Source organism: Diospyros lotus, chromosome 5 (genome assembly GCF_014633365.1).
Source record: "Diospyros lotus cultivar Yz01 chromosome 5, ASM1463336v1, whole genome shotgun sequence".
Lineage (NCBI taxonomy): Eukaryota > Viridiplantae > Streptophyta > Magnoliopsida > Ericales > Ebenaceae > Diospyros > Diospyros lotus.
The window spans coordinates 41,090,290-41,114,767 of record NC_068342.1 but is presented as its reverse complement, the minus strand read 5'-3'; the positions used below and the strand labels follow the sequence as shown (position 1 = coordinate 41,114,767).

The following is a 24,478-nucleotide window of genomic DNA, read 5'->3' as shown; positions in this document are numbered from 1 at the left end:
ATTTAAATTTAGCTTCTCAAACCTTGTGGTTTACCTTTTTTTTTTAACAATATCTTCCATTAGGTCAAAGTTACTAATGATATTTTTTTAAAAAAATAAAAAATAATAAGTTTCAACTAAACTTCCTATAATTAATTTATATCCGACATTGAAAGCACATTAAAAATAACGCCAAGCTTGTTTGTGCCTTAGTGGCATTAAACTCCAGACTGATAGAAGTGGAGTACTTTTTACAAGGGAAAAGGAAAGACAAATTGCAAGGATTTTAAATGCTAAATTTAAACTACGTAGAGCCTCAAAAAAATAATAATAATAAAGATCCAAACAACATGCAATGCGAGCGAGATTTGGCCTCTAATTTCGTACCCAAATTGCATTTAATCCCCCCATCTTGGAACAAGGATTCCTTCAAGGAAATGGTATGTGTGGGTGGGTAAACGTATCTATGCAAATATAAAACGTATCCGTGCAAATAAAATTAGCTTAAAATCCAAAACAGCAAGAAGGATCATTAACTATGCTTTTCCAACTCTCTGTTACAAGGAAGCTACATTATAAAACCTTACACCATACACAAAGAACAAACATTGGTAATCTGTAACTATCAGTTTCATTTTATGGCCGCTGTTGAAGCCTGAGAATGGGTGGCCTTGAATTGCCCCCGTCCCCAGCCTCAGCCTCTCAGGTTCTTTCTTCAGCCAACAACAAAGCTTCAAGCTCCTCTCTTCGCTGCTCTAACTCCTGCATTTGACAACAAATAGCACGTATGGAACCCAACTGAAACTACTAACAATCCCAAGCGGCCACAGCACTGGCTGTGGCACAACATACAAGCTAGCAATGATATTAATTTAAACCGATGTGGGAAGTATAAATGCAATGTTTCTCACCAATCATACGGGAAATAGAAGAGTATGTGAGCTAGACAAAAGAAGTATAGCGTGAAGGCAGTGGCAGCTATCCATGAGGGTCTTAAAATAAATAAATAAACTATTAACGTAGTTAATTTTCAGCTTCAAATATCAAGAATGGCCGTCAACATTAGGATGACTGCTGTCAGGACCCTACGGTCGTACTAGGGGTAAATTTGTAATTCTTTGTAAGGCAGTTAGTAGCTGTTGTACTCAAGCAGCTGCTTGCGTTGTACTTTAAATAACCGGCAGTTTATTTGGCGCCATTGATTACTTGGATTAGCTATAAACCAGCTGAATGAGAAGGCATCGATGAAAATTCATAAAATATAACTTTCTCTCTCACACACACAATTTCTCTCCCTTAATTCTCTGTTCTCTCTATCCCTCTCTGCATTCTTCTCTCATTTCCTCCTCATTTCTGCCCTACTTCTCTTCCTCGTAAGAGAATTTTCCTTGTCAAGTCCTCAGGACCTGACAACTGCCTACTGCTTAACCTCGTTAGAGTGATCATATCATCATAAGCATAAAATATCTAAATAATCTAATTGTCTGTTGGGAAGGCCATCAAGAGCTGAAAGCATATCTTCTTTCGATGGATGGCACTTGGGTTTGAGGTAGATTTCAGTATGCAAGTGGGGAGGGGAGGGGAAGTGAAAATAATTACAGCTTAAGCTAAAGAATGCGGGTTTGAGGAACTATGGTAAAATCTTAGACTTGGACTGCAAACATTGAACAGTGGATACATGCTAAGCTTAGTTGCAGATCCCCTAAAAAAAATTAGTGCAGAGAATACAAAGTAACAACTAGCCTGGAAACGGACTCTGAAGTAAAATGCGAGCACATGCTAGTTACCTGCAGATCCTTAACGGCTTGCTCCCTTGATAATTCTTTCTTTTGGCGAGCACGTTTGATACGGCCCATACATAAAATTCCCTGAATTTAAAGGTTAAAAAATACACATCAGATATAATTTATTGCACGGACAAGCATGGCTCAAACCAAAAAAAGATGGTTTGGTAATCCTTAGTGGTCCCTGATTGCCACATTATCTTTTGGTTCTTTAATTCATTGGCGACACAAGTAAAACATGAGAACGCTAAATCAAAGAGAACTCAATGAACACAAATAAATGTCACGTACTTTTTCTAGAACAAAAATTTTACAAATATGGCTACAGCAACAGAGAAGTTTTAACACTTCCTTTAAACTCAGTTTTCTTCCACTAAAATCACAGTGAAGTTCACAAATTATAGGCAACATACCTACGCAACATGGTGACATCCCATTCGATATTGAAATCAGCAAGACAATCAAACAATAATTAAAGAAAAAAAATCTTCCAGACTAATCTCGAAATGGCAACCTACCGAAATAATATAAACAACACCACAGGCAAGAAGTGCATAACATGATATGTTTTGGAGAAGGATAAGCTCCTGCTTGCCAGAGTCCTCAGGGTAAGCTCTTGTCATTACAGCAACACTGAAAGGAACCACAAGATCGATGTAAATGCAAGGATAAGAAGTTCTATGATAATTTAATTCTTCTCCTTCACAGTATTTTTAATTACAAATACATATATATGAATAGAAAAATATGAGGGTAAGTGTGTAACTGAGATGAGGATTTTACGGTGGATGTTCAGCCATGTAAGAAAAGACAAAATGAGAAACAAGATTATACCTAATAAAGTTGCAACAGCACCAATTAAAGGTAAGATGAGAGAGACAGGATTACATATGAGAAGAAGATGGATAGACACACCTATAAGATGAGTGGATGAAATAGAGGAAGTTTGTAGCAAAACAAGCAAGAGGCCCAAAGGATACTTGGTGGAAAACCCTTAAACATGACACAAAATATAATGGCCTTATATAGGATATAGCCATGGATGGAGATTGCTGGAGGTGGGGAATTCATGTTGACCCCAACTAGCAACTACTGAGACTAAGGCTTGAGACCATTCTCGAAAATTGGTCCCATTAAGTTTATGTTGTGTGATTTGGAGAGTATGGTGATCTAACGAGAAGGAAGAAGGAGAAGAGATTGGAAGAATCGATCGCGAGGCTGTAGGAGGACCTATATTGGAGGTTACACTTGTGGTTGAGGAGCCAGCCATTTGAGAAAAGTTGGTGTGCTGATTATCGAGAACCAAGCTCTGATACCATGAACAATTTCAGACTTGGATTTCTGATTGAAAACACTCGAATGCACAGAAACTCTTCTATCTCTTCTAGGATACAATGCTACTTTAAATACAGCTATACTTCTTATCTCTTAGCTAAAGATTAGAGTATTTAAAAATTAAAATACAATAACAGATTTGGAGTAAATCAAACCCCTATATTTTCGGATATATCTTCTGCCCTATCTTCTTATCTTCGTTGCATCTTTGAATTCCTTTTCCTTTGTCCGGCTTTATCTATTTAATTTTAGGATTATCTCCAACAATTGGAAAAACAAAGCAATTTAAAACATTTAAAAAAGTGCAGCTATATATTTATATATAAGAAAAAACTAATCAAGTTTAATTTGTATTTGATCATGTCTTAAGACCAAACAAAAACAGGTACTTTAAAGTGAGGAAATAATAACAATCGGAGAGGTCTTTGCTGAAAAGTATTAACATACAAGATCTGCAGCATACCCCTGCCAGCCCAATATTCCAACACCTGCACATGATTAATTGAAATCTAAAATTAGAAACAGAAGCTGAGAACAATTACAATGGGAAGACAGTCTCTCTGGCATGCCATAAAAGAGGGGGTCTCCAAAGAGTGAGTGGGGATTTCCAAAATCTGGAAAATGACCAATAATATGGCATGAGGTATAACAACAATAATAGGCGGAGATAGGCAGGGAATAAAAAAGTCTCCAAGATCTGCTGTTTTCCTTAGTCACAACTTCATATTAAGTTAACATTCACACAAGGATGCATATATTTATATGGAAAATGATATATACATGTATAGGTGACAAATATGCATATACCTATTTCTTCTTTCTACAGGTAATGCATATGCACTATTAAAATATAAAATAAGTATTACACATGTGAATGCATACTTACATTCCATTTATACGATAATCTGGATAATCCATGAATGCCTTCCTTCAGGCTATAGATGCTTTTTACATACAATGCTTCAATTTCAACAATATCTAATAATATAGCACCTGAACTGATACAGACTAGATGCTCAAAGTTTAATTTTCTTTCAAGGTTTAATTGGTTTACGTGGGGGGGGGGGGGTGGTAAGAAAAGGAGCCTCCATTAATTTTCACCAATCCAATAAAGCACAGCAGTAAGGGTAAGAAAGAGAATGGTATACAGCAAGCAAACTTGTAAGTCTAAATTCCACAACCTATGAGAATCTCTCTCTACACAGCACTGATCCCAACATAAGCACACTTCCAGCAGAAAAAAAGTTTAAGTAGAGTCCAGCTACATATTTAAGGCAGTCAATAATTCCCAATCAGAATGCTATACGACATTGAAAACTTGTACGTTTAAAATTCCCCAAATTTTTAATCCCTGATAACATATCTATCTAGCAGGATGCTGATCCCATAAGAATGTTGCAGCATTTTACTTTCCATAACATTCTCTGGCAAAAAATTCCTACAATAGCTGAAGACATGGGCACCATTCTAGTATTGTGTGTGTGTGTGTGTGTTGGGGGGGGGGGGTGTGGTGTGTGAGGAATCTGTCCAAGGATAGTGATATTTTTAAGAGAAAACAAGGAAAAGGATTTATAAGCATGCCAATATCTACTTGGTAACGAAAACAACTTTTATCACAAAGTTGGCAACATTAGCACATAATTACGTAACTTCTTAAACTGTCACAATAGAACCACCTAAAATAGTAAAGACATTTGGAGACAGATCTCATGCCAACTAACTGGTGCTAAGGAGTTGCAATCCTTTCTTTTCTATTTTCTCTACATGACCGAGCCCAGGCTGCCGCAGCTGCCCAGCATCAAATTTCATAAACTTTGGTTGGACTTATCATCCATTTTTCACCTACTTATCTGTTCCCTCCAATACAACCCAACATTCTTTTTTCCTAAAGTTGTGTTCTCTTCATGTTTCAGTTTTAAATTTTGAGTTTTAAATTCATTTTCAGTTTTGTGTTTTGAGTGTCTGTTTTGAGATTTTGAAAACGCGTTCTTTTTATCATTTTGAAAAATTGTTTCTTAAAACAAAAAATTAGAAAACACATTTGCTTTGAAATTTTGAAAAAACTTCATTTGATAATATTTTGTTTAATAAATTTAATTCAAAATAAATTATAAATAGTTATTAATAAATTATAAATCATTCAAAAAATTAATACAAAAAAATCATATTACACTAAATATTACATATTCAATATTCAAATAAAACAAAACAAAAAAATAAATAAATCACAAAAGAATTCAAAACACAGAAGATGAGGAGCCACAGGAAAAATCAATCACAGATGGAAGTAATGATCGGTGAAAGGGAGGCCGCGATTCAAACAGTAGCGGTGGCTGGGGTTGTCCGTCGATGGTGGTGGGAGGTGGCTGGGGTTGTCGATTGATGGCGGTGGCAGGCGCGATGGTCAGTCGGCAATTGAACAAAGTAGAGGTGGTGATGTTGGATGCGATGCAAAGGGAGCGACGATGGGCGGTCAATGGCGGCTGGCACGATCGACGGTGGTGGCAAAGGCAGTGTTTTGTTTTCGTGTTTGCGAGATTTGGGTGTTTTGGAGAGGAGAGGAGAGGAGAAAAAGAGAAGAAATGGGGTCTGCTAGATTTGGGGGGAAGGGGGCGATCGATGGCGGTGGCCAACGAGGTTGATGGCAGCTCATGGCAGCAACGAAGATGGTAGGGCGATGTTTGACCAAGGCTTGAGAGAGAGAGAGAGAGAAGAGATGCGAGATTGGAGGCAAGGGGGGAGGTTGTGTGCGTTTTCCTTGTTTTGTGTGCGTTTTCACATAAAACACCCAAAACAACATTTGTTATTTTGGATTTTCTTTACAATTTTTTCTCTTGTTTTCAAAAATGTGTTTTTGAAAATAGAAAAGAAAACACGTTTTCAGTGTTTTGAAAAACTGAAAACTCAAAACGGGTTGAAAACAACAAAGAGAACAAACCCTAAAGATTGCATTCTCTTTGATGTTCAAATCATTTTTAGTTTTCGATTTTCTAAAATAATGAAAACACGTTCTCTTTAGTCTTTACTATTTTTAAAAATGCATTTTTGAAAACAAAAAAAATATATATAAGGAAAACTCAAAACAACAAAAAATTGTTTTGAGTGTTTTCATCCAAAACAAATTCTAAACTCAAAACACATTTATTTATTTATTTATTCATATTTTATTATCGTAATGGGAAAAAATATTACAAAATTCATTAACTTTAAAATGTATATATATTTTTAATAATATATTAACATTAAATATTTCTAATTTACTGAATAATCAAATTTATTGAATAAAATATCATTAAAAAATTATTTTCAAAATTTCAAAGAGAACGCGTTTTCTAATTTTCTATTTTGAGAAATAGTTTTTCAAAATGACAAAGAGAACGCGTTTTCAATTTTCTAAAAATAGACTACTAAAACAGAAAACTGAAAATAAATTTAAAACTCAAAACTTAAAATTGAAAAACAAAAAGAACGCAACCTAAGCTTTTGACCCTTTTCAGAGTTTATTAAGTTGGTTCCCCACTTCATCTTGATGTTGAATGGTGATTACTCTCTCCAAGTATTCTTAGTGGATGCTAACTTGACAATATTGCATTGATCAGTAAGTGGGTTTCAATATTGAATATAAAATAAAATTCTATTGATAAGAAGGTATCATCAAGAAATGATATCAGATCAAAATCTAGTAAGATTAGGTTTTTTTTTCTACTGGGAAGTGAAAGTATATAAGCATTTGAACAAGTCCTTAAAGTTATACTAAAATCTTAATGAACTATGACAGTTGTACCTCTGCAAAAGCACAGCAGTAGTCTGATCCTGCAGATTAAACAAAAAACTACTTATAACTCAGAGTTACTAGAGCAATTTGCAATTTGTGAAATCCCACTTCCTATGTCAGTCAAATCTTGATCTCAATTGAATTAATCCAAATCACGTAAACAGTTGAGCACTTGTTTGTTCAGTGTCCTCTCTTGTGGATTATTAGATCTAGATTGTGAATCAAATCATCAGTCACACCACACACATAAACAACCTAGTTAACCTAGATACTACAAGACATGGAATCCGTGGACTAGCAATATGGCTTTGGAGAGAGGTGGAGATAAAGGAAAAAAGAGTTTTCTTCCATCACACATGGTTTATGAACTGTAGACAATCCTAGAGGCAATTCTCTTGGTATTCTGGGCACAATGGATACCAAGGGTTTGCAGGTAAACTGCTCATACATAGGATTTGCTATAAAGAGGTGGGTCATTTGGTTGTTTGCTATCCCATCTAATGGGCATCAAGATGAAGATAAAGGAACAAGAGAGTTATTACAAATCACGGGGGGTAGGACCAGTATACCCGTACATCCCAGGTTCATTTCCGACTTGACGCACTCCAAGCCAAACTGATTCTGCCAATTTACAAGTAATTGCCCATATCCTGTAGTAACTGATTCGAGGTTGAGGAGAGGGTTCTAATGGTGCACACATCCTCCCCATTGCTTTTTTTTTCCCCCGGCAAATATGTTATTTCCACAACTTGAACCCGTGTACATATGATTCTGGTGTATTCAAAAGTCAAAAGCAAAGCCATTTGCTAATTGTATTATAAGTGAAACTGAAACCAATCATATTCAGATGTATCCTGTAACATTCTTGATATAGGAAATTCAATTTTTTTGGGGAACAAATTGAACCCACCCTAAATCTAGAGACAGGATATGCTAACCTTCCAAAACCTCATGATGAATCCCCATTCTGTCTCAGCAACGACGACGATGAATGCAATCACAACGGCATAACACCGAAATATGCCATCAAATATCTACAGTCAACCAATAGAGCAAAATAATTTCCCTGTCTGCATGGAGAGAGAGAGACAGAAATAATAGACGCCGGACAGGTAGATGAACGCATGTCAAATATATATTTCTAATTTTACTCATATTTTGATTTCATCGAGAGAGAGAGAGAAGTTACATCTGATCCGTTCTTGAAGGAACGCACAGCAGAGAGAACGTTGACGACAATGCAAAGAATGGCTACCATAGCCGTGATGAAGCTGAAGCATCGGAAAACGACCAAGAAAGGATCCGGCCTCGCTCTGACTCTGATGGTGGCCGTCTCAGAACCATTATTACCTCTATACGAGCCCTCCCCCTCCTCGTTTCTCGCCATTTCCCGAACTTTCTCGGCGCTGAGAAAATTGCCACCCCCGGAAGCCTAGTAAGAGAAAACCCTAAAGTTTCCTTCTCGATTCCTCTGTTCGTCCATTGGAGGCCATCTGCTTTCCAGGAGTTCTCACCTGCTGCTGCTGCTGGAGGAGGATGCCGTTGCGTGCGGACACGTGGGAGTCGATGACAGGTTGTAACCGATTAAGGCGGCGACCGACATGAAAAATTAAATAAATAAATATCAAATTAGCGAAATTGTCAACAATCTTACGGAAACGGATAAGGGATAAGAGATGATGTTTTGGCGTTTCTAACTCATTTCTTGATTTGAAATTATTTATATTTATATTTTTAAAAATTAACTATTTTTTTATTTTTATTTTATATTAAAAAACGTTTCCATTTTTATTTTTATACGACTTAAATTGTCAATTGTCTGCAAAAAATTCTTCTTACTTCTATTTCAGGTAAATTTCACGAGTCACTTATTCGATTGAAAAATAATATATACATATCTCGTAATTAATAAATTATTATATTTAAAATATTTTTATTCTTTGTATTTATTATTTATCACTTTATTTCTTCCCTCTTTTATCTCTTTCTTTTTTCATGAGCTTTTCTAAGGACCCCAATCATGATCGTGGAATTTTTTCATATAAGGTCGACTAATAATTATAATTCAACGGTTGAGACCAAATAATAATGATGATATTTACGATTAAAATGATAATAAAAATATAAATCTCTTCCTTTTCTTAGTCTTTGAATTAACCTATAATTAATGGATCCTTTAAAAGTATCATTTGGGTTTGGAATAACCCAAACTTTAAATCTATATTTCTTGCTTTAGTTTAATCAAATCCCTTAATCTAAATTTATAGTTTGAAGGTCATTACAAAATCCAGATTATTTAAATTTATATTTATGAAATATAAATATTTATTCATCCCCAATAATGCCATCTAGAGATGGTAATAAAGCAATTTTAAAATTAAATGGTTTTCATTATCTCAATCTTTAACTTTTTATCCTTAAAAAATAACTTACAACCAAAATGATAGAGATCCCTATCCCTTCAAATATAATTTAAAAATTTATTATTTATTAATTTTTAATAATTATAAACAACAAAAATATGACATTATTAGAAATTATATATTATATATATAACATTATAAAGTAAATGCTTGCAAAACCGACCAATCGGGGACAACAAAAAAAATAGCAAAATCATGCAATTAAAAAACCACAATAATAGAAGTCAAGAACATAGAAAAGTAATCTATATGATCAAATTTATATTTATATATTTATATTTTTTTATGTGACTAATTGAATATTTCGTTATTTTAATTACATCTTGAATTTGATATTTGAATCAATTTAATTTTTATACTTTGATATTTTTTTGCATGATAACTTAAATTTTTCGTTATCTCAATTATACCGTTATATCTACATTTGATAATTAATTTAACTATCATACTTTTACGTATAAAAAAATATACATTATACTCTATTTATATTAAAATATATTAATTAAATTGATTAAAAAAATGCAAGTTAACAGGGCACTTGAAATAATAAAAATTGTGAGTTGTTATGAAAAAAAAAAGGATTAAGGTATAATTATTAAACTGATTTGAAAATACAAGGAGTGTAATTAAAATAATAAAAAATTAAATAAAAAATATATATGGACAAAATATAAATTTAGCCTAATTTATATAAATATAATTTAAATTTATATATACACGTGGGGCAATTTCGAGATATAAACTACAAATCCCTCCGATGCATAATCCCAAACAATAAAAGTTGAGGATTAGTTTAAGCATCGTGCTATTTATACATTATTTATGTACATATTAAATTACACAAGGCACATAAATAACATAAATATTTATCATCTCATTATGTCTCATCAATTTGGACGAGGACATTTTAAATATTGATATATTATTGTGTATTTCAAGGGGTATATCATTTATAATTATATTTTATATTATCAACTTATATCATAATCTCAAAAATAGAAGTTGACGATTAGTTTAAAGATTGTGCTATTTATACATTATTTATGTACATCTTAAGTTATACAAGGTATATAAATAATATAAATATATCTCGTCTCATTATGATTCATCAATTTGGGTGAGGTTATTTTAAATATTAATATATTATTATGCACTCGAGGGTATGTCATTTATAATTATATTTTATATTATCAACTTATATTATATATCACATGTAAAATATCAATCAGTTAAACCCCTCGCTTGGCTTTGAAAATGGCGAGAAATGAAGAGGAGATTGAAAGAGGCAGCGGAGAAGCAGAAGCAACAGAGAATTCACTCAGTGATGGGTCGATTTGCGGTTTTGATTCTCTCCATAGTCTCCTCCGGGCGTCCCTCAGTCCCCAAGCTTTCCAGGTTAACTCTCCTGCACGTAAAACTGTCCTTCATTTGGTTGCTTTTTTGGGGTTTTGTGGCAATTGAGTGTGCTGTGAATTGGTTCAGTGATTTTCTTATGGTTTGGTATGTGGAACATGGATTCAAGATTGCATGATCAGGCGTGTTAGTTGTGGTTTTGTTCAATAGTTTATAGTATGAAATTTATCGATGAGAAATAAACTAATATCTGTTATGAGTTCAGTATCAGTGTTAGTGCATCTCTGGGATTGGTCAAATGCTTCCCTTGGTTTGCTAGTTTAGAACAGGGGTTCAGATTTGCATGATCAGGTGATGTTAGTTGGGGCGTAAAATCATCAGTAATAAATTGGAACTGACCTGGAACAACGGCCGAGTGGTTGGAGGTTGAGGGTGGACCTGCAATCACACAGAACAAATGCCCGAAGAGTTCTGAAAAAACACTATGTGATGCTTAAGTCAGAGAGGAAGATATAGTGTCAAAGCGGTACTATGTAAGGGAATGAGGGAATAAATCTCCTCTTACCTAGTGGCTGTCGCTTTTACAGATCCATAGCGTCTTGGTTTCTATAGAATTATATAGTCAAGATACTCAGTTAGTGATGTTACGAATTGAGATGGCAATTGCCCTATCTTACACTATTGACATTATGTTTTATCTGGCATCACTAGTATTCTAGAGTAATTTTCATTTTCTGGGAATATTTGGGATCTTATCAGTATGTAAGTTGGTCCTTCATTAACTGATTGGCTTTGATTTTATCCTCACGGTCAACATATGAGTCTAGCCTACGAGGCATTTGACTTATCTGTATGAGCGGGTGTTCCACGTGAGAGATGTTGGGGTGTCGAGGTGCTCCTATTGTCCACGTGTTTCCATGTTAGTGGCATACAATTTTGGTCTATATGAGCTAGTTTTTTATTTCATTCAATATCCTAAGAGCATGAATCGTTATTCAAGGAGAACTGATTTAATCTCCCTTGTGGTTAGAAGTATCAGTGATGGTGCATATATGTGATCACCGTTTTATTATTATTCATGAACATTAAGGGTACGTTTAGAATGAGATTTTTTTGGGGAAAAAAAGGGGGAATAAAAAGAAAACAATATAACTTATTTACATACATTTTTATATGGATATGCGTGACTTTGTTTTTTTTTTCTTTCCTTCCACAAATTCTAGTTCCCGGAAAAACATAACTTAATATCTGTTTTTCTCTTACTCTTTTTGGCATGCTATTAAGTGATTGACTTCTAATGAAACTTTTTAATTTTAAGACCACAAAATAGAGGGGATGGTGGTTGTTTTGGGAAATGAGCGCTGAATTTGATTAAAATTTCTGGGTTTGCAAGGCTATAAATGGGTGTGCATATTGGTTTTTTGGAATTATTCCAAGAGGTAGTAATATTCATCTGGTTTTGTGAGTTGTGACAAAAGAGAAAGGATGGTTGACTTCATTAATGATATATCTGGAGGACTGTCCATGGTGAGGCATTAGTTTGATACATGAAAATTTTTTTATTTGCAGGACCTGACTTTCAGTACGAACAAAAGCTCGAATGCCATTTTGAAACTTTTACACATATGCCCCCTTTCTGCTGTTTGCATACTGCCTAAACACGTTGCAGCATCTGCAGACTGTTTCTCCACTTCTAATCATTATTAATTTATGAAGCTTGTTTTGAGATTATTCAGAATATCCTGATGCAAGAATTTGTGTTCCCCAGGAGGTCAGCCGAATGCTCTTGGGGCTGAATTGTGGAAAAGAGATTGAAACCATTTCTCTCCCCGAGCCTGCCAAAGTTCTCTCTTCAAAACATGATTTTGATCTACAGGTAGGAACTTATCATTTATTGTCATAGAATATAAAGGTCTGAAGATAATTGTCCGGCAATATGATTTAGAATTTTTTGGAATAATCAACCTGACCAGCTCATGTGCAGACGGCTCCATGTTGTGTTGATGCACTAACTGGTAGGGTATTGGCGTCGTTCCATGGAAGTATTTACCTTGTCAGTTTATGTAGCATCAAACAGCAATTTGTCTGCATAATATGGGGCCATTATGATTATATGCATCTGTAATAGCAGGATAATCTGAGTTATTCTTTCTTGTTTTCTGTAATTATGAGAAAATTCTTGAGATACAATTTGACTAGTCAAGCAGCAAAATGTTTGCAAAATGTAGAGTCATCATAATTATATGCATCTATAATAAAAGAATAAACCAAGTTATTCTCTGTTGTTTCCCTCAAATATAAGAGAACTTGAGAAACAATCTGACTATTCAATGATATAAAGATCTTAGATAACTAAGAGAGGAGGGTGACACGAAATCTATACAACATTTATTGGCCCCTATAAAGACCTTAGATAATTGATCACTTAATTGCCTGTCCTGGAAAGTAATGAATTTAATTTGATTGATACTTCCATTGTGTCTACTTTCTAGTTATGTCTTGGTTTGTCCTGATATACATACACTATGGGAATCTATGCTTATGTTTCTTGAGGGACTACCAAAGGCTTCCAGCGTGCAGATTAACTTTATGCTGTATGTAAACTTTGTTTTAGCAGAAGAAAGCCCCCCCATTTTAGTCAAATTATTTACATCCAGTTGAGCATTGCTAACTGTTGCTTTTGTGCTGCTTGTGTAAACCCATTTTGATACCTTTGGTCTTCCTACTAGCAATCAGGAGCAACGACGCAACCAAAGCAATTTCTTATTGTAGATTTAGATACTTGTTTCCTTAGATGGGTCCTCATAACAGTTAACTTTGTAACGCCCCGCTTTTCCCGAGCATAAAATAGTTTAGGAATTTCAGAAATATATATATTTTTTTCATAAACTCAATATAAATTATTTCCCAACAATCCCGTTCTACCTTCTCAGCATACCAAAATAAGAATCAATAAGTTAAAACAGATAATCATCACAAATGCGGAAGCTTAAAATCGAAACCTGATATGATACATAACTAAATTCACTTAATCATAATATAAGAATATGTATCATTAAATACTTAAATACATAGAGACTTATCATCAAGAGATAACAACTAAGCACCTTATATACAATCTAATGACGCTTCAAAAATACATTAAACCGTAACAATTATACATGATCATCAATATAGTATAATCTTCTAAACATGACTAAAAACTTATCCTGAATCCTCATGAAGGTGCATATACTGGAACAACTCGTCGAACCCATCAGCCATGTCACCACGTGCCGTCACATCTCAATCATTCCCTTGCCATAGCTACAAATCCTATCTGGAACGTTTGAATGTTTCAGGGGCATAACCCAATTAGAAGATGAATCTTCTAGTGAGGGTTTAATAATATGATACATGAATGCATGATGCAATAACATGAACGATCACATGTCCTAGTATAACTTCACTGGCTCACTGGCCCGGCACGGAACCCTAGGTAGAATTCGGATCTACTTTCAGGATAATCCTAACGTTGTTCTATCATTCGCCCTTGGGGAATTACGGCTACACTATCAGGGTGACATCCCAATCTCATGCACGAGTATCAATATGCCAAGAATATCGTGCCATGCAAAAATTATAATCCATCGATGCAACAATACATGTATAAATATGATAGGATGCTCATATAATACGTATAACTTAGCCACTTTCATGACTATCATGCTCAACATAGGCAAGATACAACATGTATAAGCTTTTGGAAAAAACCACTAACCTTTAGCACGAAGTTTGAAATACCTTGAAAAACGTGCACCGCCTTGATTTGCTTGCTCGATCTTGATTTTCATGCCAAACCTCAAAAGTTGCACAAATCACTAATCCTCGAGCACAACAATCTTATAAATCATATTTATTCACAGAAAATATCAATACTTCATTTTCTTCTTATTTTCCTTCATTTTCTCCCATTTTTCCCTCTAAAATTTCAAATAAATACCTCTTTAACTGTTTTCTCCAATATTTTTCTACAAAAATTCATAATATTCTATGAACTTCAAAAGAAAATTCCAAAACTTACCTCGAAACTTTGTTTGCATGCAAAACGAGGCTAGTCGTTGTGGAAATCGAGAAACTAGGAAGGCCAAAACTAAAACTTTTTGCACAGGCTTCTAGATCTCGATTTTTCATGAATTTAGAAATTTTTTTCATAATTTTTCGAGCCCGGACGTGCCCCCACTCGCGGGGCCTAGCTGGCACGTGCATTGCATGCGCCGGTCGTCTTCTTCCTTTAGCACGCTGGACAACTGCATTTCGCCTGGTTTTTTAGCCATATCTCCTTCGTTTGAGCTTCGTTTTGCCTCCCGTTTGAACCTACGCTTTCCTTTCTTCATCCTCTACAAGATTATAGCTTCAAATCGGTTGATTGGAGCCATTTTCTTACTGCTCAAACCTGTTTTCCAGCGAAGCTCAATTTTTCGTCGAAACTTCATATCTCCCTCATCTCTCAACGAAAATTGCCCAAATTTCACAAGAAATCCTCTGGAACAAAATCCCCTTATCCGTTGCTCTCAATTTTTCCCCGAACTCTCGAATCTGAGAGTTTAATTTTCTTCTCTATTCGGCCATCTTCGAATACCCTTATTTATAAGCAATTTCGAGCCTTCAAATGCTCATGACTAGTCAATCCAATCTCCCTAAGGCTTCTACCTGCCCCAGATTAATCAAAAAACGCCACAAAACACAGATTCAACGCATCGAAATTTCGGCCAAGAAATGGCCAGAAATCATGCAAAATTGGTCGTCTTCGTGGCCAATGTCGGCCTAGGCTCGACCCAAGAGCATCTTAGGGTACTTTCCTCGAGTCTTTCGTCACCGAATTCGGTGATGAGAGATAGTGGAGGAAGTTTGGTCGGCTATGGCAGATTACTCATCTCCAACTTTTGAAAAATTGCACTTTGACCCCTACCTTTTCTCATTTTGCACTTTAATCCTTTTCTTGAAGCCCTTGAGCTTCTCAATAGTTCCATTATGACCCTCAAGTCCTAAACCTTTCATTTCATCCCTGAAGATTTGGAAACAACATCCTTTCGACCTCCTTGGCAATTTCGGGAAATTGCATTTAGGCTCGAATATTCATTTTGGCCGTAAACCCTTTTGTTTCTTTTTAAAACCACTGAAGGGTTGTTCTACATACTAAATATGAACCTCCTTGGGGTTCCGTTGACTTTCCGAAAGTCTCCTGCAATAATTCGATTTTTCAGTCTAAATCATAGTTGTATTTTAGTTGTACCGAAAATTATTTCTAATTCAATTTATTTCGATGCCATAAATCATACCTCGAAATGCTCGTTAACACCATCTTATTTTCCTTGGACATGTCGGTTCCAAAGCACTCTCTGCAATCGATTCGGTCATTCATAATGGTAAGAAATTGCCCTATAACCTCAATTTATTTGTAAATTCCATTTCTTGCCCCAATATAATTCACTCTTGATTCCTTTGCAAATTCTCGGGTATTACAAACTTCATGAGTACTGTTCGAGGACAATACACAAGGGATACTTGAAAGATGATTTTTGATGGAGTTAGCTTGTCCGTCATGCAGAAGACTTGTTCAAGGAGCAAGATGAGAGTTAGTCATATGGAAGTAAGAAAAACATAGGGCATCTTTATTGACTCAGCTAATGTTCACTTCAGTGTGCATGTAGAAAGGCCTCAGAATTGATTGCTTTGAATATTTTTGTGCATGAATTTGGATGGAGCTTGGATTGATAAACTACTCCAATTTCAAGGATATGTATAGAAGCTAAGGTATTTGAGTTACCATTCCTATTAGTTTAAGTGAAACTTTGAGATTGCCATGAGGTAAATAACTGGAGTATATTTCCAAAATAAACATGAAAAACTCACTGCTGACTGTAACTTGGCTAATAAACATTTCTAAGGTTAGATTATACAGATTATAGAAAGAATAGTTTTTGGAACTTAACGTGGCCATTGAATAAATAGTCTTTATGTTTGAACAGGAGATATTTTGTCTTAGCTGTTTTTATTGTACTTTGGCAGACCTGTATTGTCCTTCTGAACCATCAGTCTCCTTGGATCTTGTCCAAGGTTTTTTCATTAATTGCTTGGCTGCCAACAAACAAAAGGAAAAGAAAAAAAAAAAGCAAAAGGAAAATTGAATAATGCTTTTTTATTTCTTGTTGCAGGCATTCCGCTTTCATGCTGACAAGGAATTATTAACAGAACCTCAAATGGTCAGAGTTGGTCTTATTCAAAACTCTATTGCCCTTGCAACAACTGCACCCTTTTTGGACCAAAAGAGAGCCATCTTTGAGAAATTGAAGCCAATTATTGTTGCAGCAGGTGCTTCTGGAGTTAATATCCTGTGTTTGCAAGTGAGTCATAGCATGGACGTTGACAGTTCTTGTGAATTTATTTCCCCATCACAGTTTAAGAATTATGAATAGCTTTTCCCCTAATCCAATACAGGAGTTTTGGATGATGCCTTTTGTATTCTGTACTCGTGAGAAGAGATGGTGTGAATTTGCAGAGCCTGATGATGGAGAGTCAACACAATATCTCCAGGATTTTGCAAGAAAATATAATATGGTGATAGTCAGTCCAATTCTTGAGAGAGATGTGAAACACGGAGAGACTATTTGGAACACTGCTGTAATAATTGGAAATCACGGTAACATTATTGGCAAGCATCGCAAGGTAAATACTGCAGTTTGTGGCTTCATCTTTGTGCTGTTTTATCACCATACTGTTCATAATGAAATCATAGTCACTGTTTCATCTGGTAGAACCATGTAACTAGAGTCGGGGACTTCAATGAGAGCACATACTATATGGAAGGAAACACTGGGCACCCTGTGTTTGAGACAGCTTACGGAAGGATTGCTGTCAACATTTGTTATGGGAGGCACCACCCATTGAATTGTTTGGCTTTTGGCTTGAATGGCGCCGAGATTGTCTTCAATCCTGCTGCTACTGTTGGCGAACTCAGTGAACCAATGTGGCCTATTGAGGTTTCTTTTTAATCCTTCTACGTAAATGATATATGTGCCTTTGGATCTCTATTCTAGCTAGATTGAATGTGTAGACATCCATATCTTCTTGCTTGCTAAGAAGAGTTCAAAATGAAGAGCTGTTGGTGCTTCATTTCCTCTATCAAGTGAAAAAAACATGCTATCTGATCTTATTCAAGTCTCACGAGAAATAATTGGAGAAATGATCAATCCCCACAAGTGTTGTGTTTCAGCCATTAAATTTGCGCAGTCTTAATTTTTTAGAAGTTCTCAATCAGGATTAAATCGACATTTGGAATGGATAACTTTGCAGGCTAGAAATGCTGCGATAGCGAATAGTTACTTTGTCGGGTCAATCAATCGTGTGGGAACTGAGATCTTCCCGAACCCATTCACTTCGGGTGATGGAAAGCCACAACATGCAGATCTGGGGCATTTCTACGGATCCAGTCATTTTTCAGCACCAGATGCTTCGTGCACGCCCTCTCTCTCCCGTTACAGGGATGGGTTGATCATATCAGACATGGATCTCAACCTCTGCAGGCAGCTGAAAGACAAGTGGGGGTTTTGGATGAGTGCTCGGTATGAGATGTATGCTAAGCTTCTTGCCCGGTATATTATGCCTGACTTTGAGCCCCAAGTCATTTCTGATCCCTTGTTGCATAAGTAAACCATCTGATCTGAGGTTCCATGTATTTGAAACAATGTGACGCTTTGGTCAAGTACCAGTGTAGAACTAGAACATAAACTTTTGTTGGATGTACTGGTGATGCAGCATCCGTTATATGTATGTGTTATCAGTGGGCATGTATACTGTTTTTGCACCTTCTTCTTTAGGCCCTACTCTCTTGCTGTGAGATGTGTATGGAAAGCTCAAGCTTTATGTAGTGTGGCCCTACTCTCTTGCCTCTTGAGTAGTAAACATTGTCACCCAAATTGTATATTTATTGTATATAAATACGACTCTCTCTTCAGATGCCCTCTCTTGCGGGGGTTTTTGCCGCTCGATTCGATGATTTTCGACAAGAAGGTAAATCTGATTCTGATCCACAGTAATTGCGTAGAAAATAGATTTGAATATGAGAACCCAAATAAATACGACTCTGTCTTGACTATTATAATGTTGGAGCCTCGTATGTGACTTTGTTGGCCCCTGGCTGATGGTATTCCAACTTAGTGGAGGCCCGCTGTGCTATGATATTGCAATGTTTGCGGAATAGTATAACAATTTTTGTAACATATGTTGCTTATTCTTGTTTATACAATTTTACTTTTCGTTTTTTTTTTAAGTTAAACGAATTGAATATGAATATAATTATTTTGACATGACTATTTGGTATTGTATTTGTTAAAAATATATTATATATTTTTTAAAAAAATTATATAAAATATTATATATAACAATATATATTATATATTAATTGAGTTACGGATAATTAATTTTGGAGATGTATTCATTATTAAGATTTATCAAATAAACAGGCTAATACTTGAATTCGAAATTTTAAATGAATATAGAGTCTAGATCGAGTGATTTTAATTGATTCATAACTTTAGTTGTGGGAATGATAAAATTGTCTTTAATCTTATCATCTCCGTCTCAAAAAAATAATCACGATAAGATTAGACAATATGTCTAATCTCAACATACATATATAATGGTGTAAATATATACATAATAACGCCCATAAATTATTTTACAGATAATGATCTATTAGTCATATCTTTACACTCTAAAGTCAAATTGTAATCAATCAAATACTGTTAAACAACACCAAGACATTATTGCTGGCATACTTGATACTATTTTAATAAACAATTACAAAAATGAGACTACTTTAGTTTTTTTATTTATTAAAAAGCAATATTATTTGAAAAAACTCAAAAGACTTTATGATTTAATTGATGATTATGATAATGCTCGAGTGGTAATAAAGCAGAAACAAGATCAGTTCCTTTACGTAATCAAATCACTCTTTTCAATTCATTGGTCTCCGATCGAGATCGAAAATGGCGACAAACGAAGAGAAGATTGGAAGAGAGCACGGAAAAGTAGACTCTGAAGCAGAGAATTCCTCAGTCGATGGATCGATTTGTGGCTTCGAATCTCTCCATAGCCTACTCCGGGCGTCCCTCAGCCCCCGAGCTTTCCAGGTTTACTCTTCTGCACTTAAATCAGAATCCGTGCTTCTTTTGGTTGCTTTTTTCGAGGTTTCCGGCAACTGCGGATGCTGTGAAATTGTTGCACTGGTTTGCTTAATTGTGTTAGTTGCGATCTTATTCAACAGTTTACAGTATGAAACTTTTCAACGGGAGCACAATTAATTTCTCTCAAGGATTAAGTATGGGTGTTAAAGCATCTATTGGATTGGTCGATGCTTTGCTTAGTTTGCTGATTTAGAACAGGGGTTCGGATTTTCACGATCAGATGATGTTAGTTTTTTCTTTCATTCAATATCTCAACAGTATGAACCGTTATTCAATGAAAACAGTGCGTATCTGGAATCACAGCTTTATCAATGTTCATGAACTAAGGCTATGTTTGGAACAGAGAGTTCGGAAAAAGAGGGGGAAAGAAAAGAAAATAGTATAATCTATGTATCTATGTACATTCATTTTAATTTGGATATGCATAACTTTCTTTCTTCTTTCCTTCAATTCCTTCCACGAATCCTAGTTCCCAATAAAGCATGAATAATATTTCTTTTTCCCTTTCTCAGTTCAGCATACTGTTAACTGATCAACTTCTAATGAAATTGTTAATTTTAAAGCCACAAATTTAAGGGGATGGTGGTTGTTTGGAGAAATGAGTGCTGAATTTGATTTAACATTTCTGGGTTTGTAAGTCCATAAATTGGTGTGCTAATTGGATTTTTGGAATTATTCCAAGAGGTAGTAATATTCATCTGGTTTCGTGAGTTGTGACAAAAGAGAAAGGATGGTCGACTTCATTAATGATATCATTGGAGGACAAGGTATTATTTTGGTACATGAAAAGTTTTGATATTGTAGGCCCAAACTTTCATTACAAATTCAAGTTTGATTTCCATTTCTCAACTTCTACTTATATGTTCCCCCATGCTGTTTGCATAACATTTTCGATTTCTATTTACCATTGATTTATGATGCTTGTTTCGAGGTTATTCAGAATGTCCTGATGCAAGAATTTGTGTTTGGCAGGAAGTCAGCAGAATGCTGTTGGGGCTGAATTGCGGAAGAGCGGTTGAAACCATTTCTCTCCCTGAGCATGCCAAAGTTTTTTCATCAAAACATGATTTTGATCTACAGGTAGGAATTTATCATTTATTGTTGTAGTATGTACAGGTCTATGGAGATAATTCTCAGGCAATATGATTTTAGACTTTTTTTTTTGAAGAATCAACCTTACCAACTTATATGTGGGCAACTCTATATTGGCGTGTTGACCTACTTACTAGTAGGGTCTTTGATGTCCTTCCGCAAAGTGTTTACCCATGTAGGTTTATGTAGCATCAAGCAGCAAACTGTGTGTTCTATTAACGAAAATGTATTCTTTAGCCAGGTTGAAGTTTTCTTATCCATATTCCAATTTTCTCGGTGGTTCTGAATATTGGTTATCTTTTGTTATTTTGGCAGGCATTCTGCTTCCATGCTGACAAGGAATTATTAAGAGAACCTCGAATAGTCAGGGTTGGTCTTATTCAAAACTCTATTGCTCTTCCAACAACTGCGCCCTTTTTGGACCAAAAGAGGGCCATCTTTCAGAAATTGAGTCCAATTATTGATGCTGCAGGCGCTGCTGGAGTTAATATCTTATGTTTGCAAGTAAGTCATAGCGTGGACATTGACTGTTCTTGTGAATTGACTTCCATCACATTTTGAGAATTGTGAATACTTTTGTCCATAATTCTAATACAGGAGGCGTGGATGATGCCTTTTGCATTCTGTACACGTGAGAAGAGATGGTGTGAATTTGCAGAGCCTGATGATGGAGAGTCAACACAATTTCTCCAGGATTTTGCAAGAAAGTATAACATGGTAATAGTAAATCCAATTCTTGAGAGAGATGTGAAACATGGAGAGACTATTTGGAACACTGCCGTGATAATTGGAAATCACGGCAACATTATTGGCAAGCATCGAAAGGTAAATGCTGCAGTTTGTGGTTTCGTCTTTGTGCTGTTTTATCACTATGGTTTTTCATACTGAAAATCATATTAACTGTTTCGTTGGTAGAACCATATACCTAGAGTTGGGGACTTCAATGAGAGCACATATTATATGGAAGGAAACACTGGGCACCCTGTGTTTGAGACAACTTATGGAAAGATTGCCGTCAACATTTGTTATGGGAGGCACCATCCTTTGAATTGGTTGGCTTTTGGCTTGAATGGCGCCGAGATTGTCTTCAATCCATCTGCTACTGTTGGTGAACTCAGTGAACCAATGTGGCCTATCGAGGTTTTCCTTTAATCCTTCTCTGTAAATGACTAGATTGCTTGTATTCAATCAATTTGCCTGTTGATCTCTATCCTAGCTAGATTGAAAGTGCTAACATCCGGATCTCTTTGCTTGCTAAGAACAGTCTGTTGGTGCTTCTTTTCCTCTTTCTAGTGAAAAAACTTTGTTACTTGATCCTATTTAAGTTTCAAATGCAACAATTGGAATTAATGCTCACAAATGTTGCAAGGTTACAGCATCTGCTTGATATTTTCTATGTTGTTAGTCAGGATTAAATTGACATTTGGAACAAATAACTTTGCAGGCTAGAAATGCTGCGATAGCGAATAGTTACTTTGTCGGGTCAATCAATCGTGTTGGAACTGAGATCTTCCCGAATCCATTCACATCAGGCGATGGAAAGCCTCAGCATGCAGATTTTGGGCATTTCTACGGATCCAGTCATTTTTCAGCACCAGATGCTTCGTGCACGCCCTCTCTCTCCCGTTACAGGGAGGGGCTGATCATATCAGACATGGATCTCAACCTCTGCAGGCAGCTGAAAGACAAGTGGGGGTTTCGGATGACTGCTCGGTATGAGATGTATGCTGAGCTTCTTGCCCGGTATATTAAACCTGACTTTGAGCCCCAAGTCATTTCTGATCCCTTGTTGCATAAGTAAACCATCTGATCTGAGGTTCCATGTATTTGAAACAATGTGAAGCTGCTTTGGTCCATTTCCAGTGTAGAATAAACCTTTGTTGGTTGTGGTGATGAAGAATCCATTATCTGTGAGCTCAATGTTAATTACTTCAACCTTTCCTTAAGCCCTGCTCTTTCTTGCCCCTGAAATGTGTATCCAAAGCTCAAACTTTATATAGGGTACCCTTTTGGTTCGAACCGGAGAAACAACTTCTTTACCCCCCAAAAAAGTAAATAAAAGGCTGCATACAATCTGATCTTGTATTAACTTTCGTAAAACAGGGAGTCTCGTATAGTCTCTATGCCCTTGAGTTTTGTAGGAGGATTGAGGTAATATAATTTGGGTTGTGGTTCAAGATTGTGTTGTTGAGTAGCAAAAGTTGTAGGGTTTTTAATTTTAAAAGTATTATAATTTTTAAATAATTTAATAAAATATTATACTTTTTAAATTATTTATCAAACTATTATATTTCTTTTGATTTAAAGTGTTATGTTGGAACAAGAGTCTTTTGGAGAAAAGTCCACCTTATAGCTTCTTGTTTTGGAGTAGTTGTTTTCTTTACGAGAAATATGAATTTTATATTCGTTTTTGATTATTTAATGTAGTCATTTTTATTTTTTGGGCTATTAGTGAAAGCAAAAATATTATTTAAATATTTAAATTTAATATTTTTACTCACATTTTATATTTATATATTGTATATTTATATTAATACGACAAGTAATATAAGACATTAATGCAGAGTTTTATTATAAATGTCAAATTTTAGTGTTTAAATGATATTTTCGTAATAAGAGTGCACATTCTCTATGATTTGGATTTATGATATTTTTTAAATAACAATAATGTTACTTGTACATTAATTTTTTATACTTAATAGTTATGAGAATTTTTTCAAAGAATTAACAATATTTATTCATAAACTATCAATTATTTTTTAAACATTATAATCATTTTAAAAATTAAAAGTGTTTATAATTTTTAAGAATTATAAATATTTCTATATAATAAAAATTGTTTATTTTTAAAAAATTATAAACACTTTTTCTATACATAATAAAAATGTTATAGTTTTAAAAGTATTTACATTTTTTAAAAAATAATTAATAATTTATAAAAAAGGGTTGTCAATTTTTTAAAAAAATACGTATAATTAGATAATTTAACAAATTCAACACTTTCTTAACAAGAATGATATTGAGATGATAATTTTTTTAGGCAATGTTTGTTAAAAATGTGAAATATGAAAAATATTTTAAATTATATTCGTTATATTTATTTGATGATTATTAAAAAATAAATTATGTGACTTTTCATCGAAATTTTTCTAGATAAATTTATTTATTTTTATTTTTAAAAAAATTTATTTTAATCCTTACAAATAATAAAAAATGACCCATGCTTCATCCAATACATTTTAAAAAAATTAACAAATAGTTTAATAAAAATCTTAAAATACTTTATAGTCTTATTTTGACCATTTAGTGTATTGGTTTGAAAAGCATTACAATCTTATTTTAATATAAACTTATCTTATTTATTTTAACAAATGCTACCTTAAGGAAAATGCTAATTTCATGACTAAATTTGATAAATAATTATTATAAATTGACTTATATGTGTAAATTCACAATAGTTCTATATAAAATTAATTACTATTATGAATTTAGATAGAATTATTATAA

General features: G+C 34.6%; 3 protein-coding genes across 7 annotated transcripts; 2 read left to right on the top strand and 1 right to left on the bottom strand.

The window, feature by feature from the left end:
• Window positions 1–478: 478 nt before the first annotated feature.
• LOC127801412 (uncharacterized) lies at window positions 479–8,430 on the bottom strand. Its single transcript, XM_052336539.1, has 6 exons — window positions 8,063–8,430; window positions 7,812–7,907; window positions 3,546–3,586; window positions 2,282–2,396; window positions 1,767–1,847; window positions 479–741 (listed from the first exon to the last, which is right to left on the bottom strand). The coding sequence occupies exons 1-6, from the start codon at window positions 8,258–8,260 to the stop codon at window positions 682–684; spliced, it is 591 nt and encodes a 196-aa protein (XP_052192499.1). The 5' UTR covers window positions 8,261–8,430; the 3' UTR covers window positions 479–681.
• A 2,098-nt stretch (window positions 8,431–10,528) lies between these two features.
• On the top strand, window positions 10,529–18,645 carry LOC127801410 (beta-ureidopropionase-like). Of its 5 annotated transcripts, XM_052336534.1 has the most exons (8): window positions 10,543–10,691; window positions 12,219–12,231; window positions 12,418–12,525; window positions 16,025–16,057; window positions 16,847–17,035; window positions 17,130–17,357; window positions 17,447–17,671; window positions 17,985–18,645. In XM_052336534.1, exons 3-8 carry the CDS (start codon window positions 12,430–12,432, stop codon window positions 18,339–18,341), a joined length of 1,128 nt encoding a protein of 375 aa, XP_052192494.1. In that variant the 5' UTR covers window positions 10,543–10,691; window positions 12,219–12,231; window positions 12,418–12,429; the 3' UTR covers window positions 18,342–18,645. The 5 variants fall into 5 exon arrangements, with proteins under 5 accessions (XP_052192492.1, XP_052192493.1, XP_052192494.1 ...); XM_052336532.1 differs by lacking the exon at window positions 12,219–12,231 and having other exon boundaries at window positions 10,529–10,691; XM_052336535.1 differs by lacking the exon at window positions 16,025–16,057.
• Window positions 18,646–19,615: 970 nt separating this feature from the next.
• Window positions 19,616–22,917, top strand: LOC127801411 (beta-ureidopropionase-like). Its single transcript, XM_052336537.1, has 6 exons — window positions 19,616–19,825; window positions 20,852–20,959; window positions 21,287–21,475; window positions 21,569–21,796; window positions 21,887–22,111; window positions 22,416–22,917. The coding sequence occupies exons 1-6, from the start codon at window positions 19,682–19,684 to the stop codon at window positions 22,770–22,772; spliced, it is 1,251 nt and encodes a 416-aa protein (XP_052192497.1). The 5' UTR covers window positions 19,616–19,681; the 3' UTR covers window positions 22,773–22,917.
• Window positions 22,918–24,478: the final 1,561 nt, after the last annotated feature.

Excerpts from the sequence above, each read along its gene's own strand:
- LOC127801411 (XM_052336537.1), top strand. The coding sequence starts at position 19,682 with ATGGCGACAAACGAAGAGAAGATTGGAAGAGAGCACGGAAAAGTAGAC. Across the intron at positions 19,826-20,851 it reads TCAGCCCCCGAGCTTTCCAG|GAAGTCAGCAGAATGCTGTT; the intron begins GTTTACTCTTCT and ends TGTGTTTGGCAG. Across the intron at positions 21,797-21,886 it reads TTATTGGCAAGCATCGAAAG|AACCATATACCTAGAGTTGG; the intron begins GTAAATGCTGCA and ends TTTCGTTGGTAG.
- LOC127801410 (XM_052336532.1), top strand. The coding sequence starts at position 10,551 with ATGGCGAGAAATGAAGAGGAGATTGAAAGAGGCAGCGGAGAAGCAGAA. Across the intron at positions 10,692-12,417 it reads TCAGTCCCCAAGCTTTCCAG|GAGGTCAGCCGAATGCTCTT; the intron begins GTTAACTCTCCT and ends TGTGTTCCCCAG. Across the intron at positions 17,358-17,446 it reads TTATTGGCAAGCATCGCAAG|AACCATGTAACTAGAGTCGG; the intron begins GTAAATACTGCA and ends TTCATCTGGTAG.
- LOC127801412 (XM_052336539.1), bottom strand. The coding sequence starts at position 8,260 with ATGGCGAGAAACGAGGAGGGGGAGGGCTCGTATAGAGGTAATAATGGT. Across the intron at positions 2,397-3,545 it reads AGGGGTATGCTGCAGATCTT|TGTTGCTGTAATGACAAGAG; the intron begins GTATGTTAATAC and ends GGTTCCTTTCAG. Across the intron at positions 742-1,766 it reads AAGCCGTTAAGGATCTGCAG|GAGTTAGAGCAGCGAAGAGA; the intron begins GTAACTAGCATG and ends TGTCAAATGCAG.